The sequence below is a fragment of the Athene cunicularia genome, assembly GCF_003259725.1.
Source record: "Athene cunicularia isolate RWA chromosome 5 unlocalized genomic scaffold, athCun1 chr5_part1, whole genome shotgun sequence".
Taxonomy (NCBI): Eukaryota; Metazoa; Chordata; class Aves; order Strigiformes; family Strigidae; genus Athene; species Athene cunicularia.
Window position 1 is genome coordinate 27,780,116 of NW_020799101.1, and position 4,484 is coordinate 27,784,599.

General features: G+C 47.8%; 1 protein-coding gene across 1 annotated transcript in view; it reads left to right on the plus strand.

Annotated features, from left to right (window-relative positions):
• The window catches only part of NFKBIA (NFKB inhibitor alpha), a 3,017-nt gene extending 496 nt beyond the window's left edge, over positions 1-2,521 (plus strand). The window contains exons 2-6 of the mRNA XM_026849294.1: positions 52-241; positions 748-958; positions 1,439-1,527; positions 1,645-1,905; positions 2,405-2,521. Coding sequence (XP_026705095.1) covers positions 52-241; positions 748-958; positions 1,439-1,527; positions 1,645-1,905; positions 2,405-2,452 — 799 coding nt within the window. The 3' untranslated portion in view covers positions 2,453-2,521. The remainder of the gene's footprint in view (positions 1-51; positions 242-747; positions 959-1,438; positions 1,528-1,644; positions 1,906-2,404) is intronic.
• The last annotated feature ends 1,963 nt before the right edge of the window (positions 2,522-4,484 follow it).

Below are 4,484 nucleotides of genomic sequence, written 5' to 3' on the forward strand. Positions count from 1 at the left end.
AGCCCGCCTGGCCCCGCTGCCCCGCGGGGGTCGCGGGTGGGGTGGCTGACGTGGGATTTGGGGGTTTAAACGCGGGTCGGTTAAAAGATTTGTCTTGTCTCTTTATGTAATTATTTATTCGTTTTCCTGCAGTTTTCTCCACTTGGCGATTATTCACGAGGAAAAATCCCTGAGCCTGGAGGTGATCCGGCAGGCGGCCGGGGACCGGGCTTTCCTGAACTTCCAGAACAACCTCAGCCAGGTACTTCCACCTCTACAGCCCCCAGTCCGCATCAGCCTTCCCCACCCCCACAAAAGCCCGCTGGGGAATTCCTCCTAAAAAAAGTCCTTTTTAAATCTTTTTTTTTTTCTTTTCTTTTTTAATTGACGGAATTAACTAAATCAAAGCCTACATTCAGGAAAGTCCCCAGCTGGCTCCAGCCGGTGTTAGTATGCTTCCTCTCCCTGGAGAGTGGCATTTAATGCCTGCATTTTTCAAATATGATGCAATGGGTTGCATCCCTCTTTACTGGGAGTTAATGATACCCTTCATATGGATTGGCTGTTTGGTATCCAGGGAGCCCTAAGTTCATCACTTCCAGATGAAAGGGCAACTATACAACATATTGGGATGCATAAAGAACTGAGTTAATGGGGTGTGTTTTTAATGGGGGTCACAAATCACTGAGCAGTCAAGGGGTCTGTCCGGATGTTGCTGCCAAGTTTACAGTGTAGCTTACAGGCTTGTGTTTTCTCTTTTGCGTGCAGACTCCTCTTCACTTGGCAGCGATCACTGATCAGCCCGAAATTGCTGAGCATCTTCTGAAGGCTGGATGCGACCTGGAAATCAGGGACTTCCGAGGGAACACCCCCCTGCACATTGCCTGCCATCAGGGCTCGCTCAGGACCGTGAGCGTCCTCACGCAGTACTGCCAGCCACACCACCTCCTCGCTGTCCTGCAAGCCACCAACTACAATGGTACGGGCACGCTGCTGTACACTGATGTCTGTGTGCTGTACAGAGAGTAGGGTTGATGTTCTGTAGAGCTCAGAGATCTCTGGAGAGGTGGAGAAGGAGCATTATACCCATTTGAGAGCTGAGCCCAAAGCATGCAGCAGTGTGTGACTTCTTTAAAATGTCACTGGCTTGTAGGCCTCCTCACTGTTGATTATTGGCTCTTGTGGCTTTGAATTTTGCATTTTTAGTGAGTAATTTTGGAGTGCTCCTTTCTTTTTGCTACGATAAGTTCCACTGGAATAAGCCTCCAAGAAATCTTTCCAAAATCCAACCCTGTTACTCGTATTTACTGGAAGCTGGAAAGCTCTTCTGGAAAACACTCTTTTGCCATGGATGAATTGCAAACTTAGATATCATCCTGTCCTATCACCTTGACTTTAACTGAATGATAGGGCATTAGGTTAGACTTACTCAAATTTTCCCTTCATTTGTGTTTTGCAGGACATACATGTCTCCATTTGGCATCTATTCAAGGATACCTGGCTATTGTTGAATACTTGCTGTCCTTGGGAGCAGATGTCAATGCTCAGGTATGTAGTGTATACCATGAATTTAACTGATCAGGGCTGTGTAGTCATAAGAATCAACAGGTCTGGCACTAGCTCTGGCTCTCCGAACATGCCAAACATTGTATTACTTTCACACAGGAGCCGTGCAACGGCAGAACGGCACTACATTTGGCTGTTGACCTGCAGAATTCAGACTTGGTGTCGCTTCTGGTGAAACATGGAGCGGATGTGAACAAAGTGACCTACCAGGGCTATTCCCCCTATCAGCTCACGTGGGGAAGAGACAACTCCAGCATACAGGAACAGCTGAAGCAGCTGACCACAGCCAACCTGCAGATGTTGCCAGAAAGTGAGGACGAGGAAAGCAGTGAATCGGAGGCTGAATTCACAGAGGATGAAGTAAGTAGCTATTTGCACCTTTTCAGGAGAAGGGGGAAGTTCTGCCCTTTGTAAGGTGGGGTTTTTTTTGATGGTTCTGCTCTGATGAAGCACTCTAGTGACTTCTTAGTATATAACAGACAGGTATAAATAGCCCATAAAGTAACGTTATGCAATCAGCCATCAGCAAGATGGCAGTTGGGGCAAGCATATGTATAGAATAAGAATAAAACATAAGAAATAACATGAGGTAACAGAGGTTAACTTGATGCAACATGGCTGTTCCTGACAGGTACAGAACCTCGTGAGATAAAATTGAAGTTAATGGGTGGTTTTCTCCTCCCCAGCATTTGTTTTTGTAACATTCTCAGCGCTTTTAAATGGCAAACGTAACCATTTTAGTGGAGAAATTTTATACGCTACCAAAGTCAGGGCATGCAGAATTTGGCAGTTATCCCAGAGTGGATATGATACTCTCAGAAAGAGTTTTGCATTAAGAGCCTTTTGTTTTTTCTTGCAGCTTATGTATGATGACTGCCTGATTGGAGGACGACAGCTGGCATTTTAAAGCAGAGCTTTCTGTGAAAAGTGACTGTGTACATATGTATAAAAAAAAAAAAAAGGACTGGCTTTCTTTTTCTTCATTTAAAAAGAAAGTTGCAATTTGGAGGGAAAAAAACCAGGAGGGAAATACTACACTGCCCACCAAGGAGCATGTAATTGTAACAGGACTGTTCCAAGTTCTGGCCTGTTTAAATGCGGGAGAGGGATGTGTAACATCAGTAGAGATCTGTGATCCTGCACATTATCTGATAAAGAGCCACATAGCCACTCTTCTCAACTCTACAGCGGTAACAGACTTCACATCCAACCTGCTGGTTACAGAGAGCTATCCTGTGGCATTAAGTACCACGAGGAACACGTGTCCTTTCATGGCAAGCCAGGCTCATATCAACACCCCATCTTCTTGGAGACCATGTGTTAATTTGTGTTTTGCTGGTGGTGTTCCCTGGCCTTGCTGACCAACCTCAGCTGCTCTCAGTGGGGCATCCCGGGCAGAGGAGTCAAACCAAAGGACTGGTGACCTCCTGGCTGCCAGGAGGAAGTAGCAATAATATTGACTGTGGGCATTGGAAACTGTGTGTTTCACACCGTGTGTGTCATAATTGCTACTTTTTAGCAATTGTATATTGTGTAAATACTGTACAATTTTTTGTTTATAATTATTTTGGTACATGTGAGATAGGTATTTATTAAAAAAAGTCAGATTACTGTATCTGCTCTGTGAAATGGTTCATTGCTCACCTTGTCATCTGTCCACCTGGTTTGCTTTTTAAGAAACATTTAACACCTAGTAGACCAATAGGGTCACAGGCTCAGGGGTTTTAGGTGGTTCACCTCAGCAGCAGTAGGATATCTAAGCAGCTCACAGCTCTCAGACTTTCTGCTGCAGCTAATTTTGGAAGCAGATGTAGGTGTAATTTCCTGCACCCGTTGTGGCAGGCAGGCCAGGGGGGCTGGGATTCCCCCTCTGTCACCCAAGCACCAGGCTGCCCCGCTGCCAGAGAGGGGGTTTTGAGACCGTCTGGCAGCACCCACCCACCCGCCCTCACGGCACCTTTTGTTCCAGCTCTGATACCCGGCAGCTCTTGCTGGGACTTGCCAGGGGAGGCTGGAGATTTGCAGAGCAGCCCTACGCCTGCTCACCCTCTCATTTATCACTCAGCCCAGATCCGGTTTGAACTTGGACACCTTTGGATTTTCCAAAGGGGATTTCCGCAGGAAGAAGGAGCACGTGCCCAGGAACACAGGCTGCTGCCTTCCACCCCTGAAATTCAGGCGTGAGGCCTCCCCTGCTCCCCTCTGCAGGAGCTACAGCTCCTTGTCTAATTCACAGTGGTGGAGTATGTGGCTTTAACATGTTTCAGTTACTCCTGTGTTTCTCTCCAGCATTCAGGCAGAATCACTTTGCTCAAATTCTCACCTGCACCTGATTATTTTAGCCCATTGTGTGACCACATAAAGGATGGCTTGCGTGAAGGGTGACCATGCCCTGTTCCAGCTGTGCCATAACCCCCTGGATGGGGACGGAGTGCAGCAGAGCTTCTGACGCAGGACCAGGCTCTGCCAAGAGTGTTGGCCAGGGGACTTCTGTGGTGCTGGCGCCCGGCCTGGCCCAGGCCACCGGAGAAGGCCATGGTTCCAGACTGCACAGGGACACCCATTCCCTTTTCATCCCTGCTCTTCCCCAGGGGTTCCTGATACATGACCCGCTCTAAGGAGGGCTCTCTGGCATGAGGAAGAGCACCACAGCTGGCTGGGTGCTTCCTAATTTGCATGGGAGCTAAAGGCCATTGTGGAAAGGTTTATTATAAAATTGTCATCCTGAGTCATTTTTATTTCCCTTCCACTCTCATTGCATGAGCATAGCTCAGGTGTATGCACTGAAACTTCCTTCTGGCCGAGAGGGCTGTGCCTGCATTGCAAACCTGCAAAGTATGGGACTGGGTGAGAACCTGCCAAACCCTTCTTCTTGGGGACTCACCATGCACTCTTGAACAACTGCTAAATCTGAGCTGGGGATGGGGACTGGGGGGGGG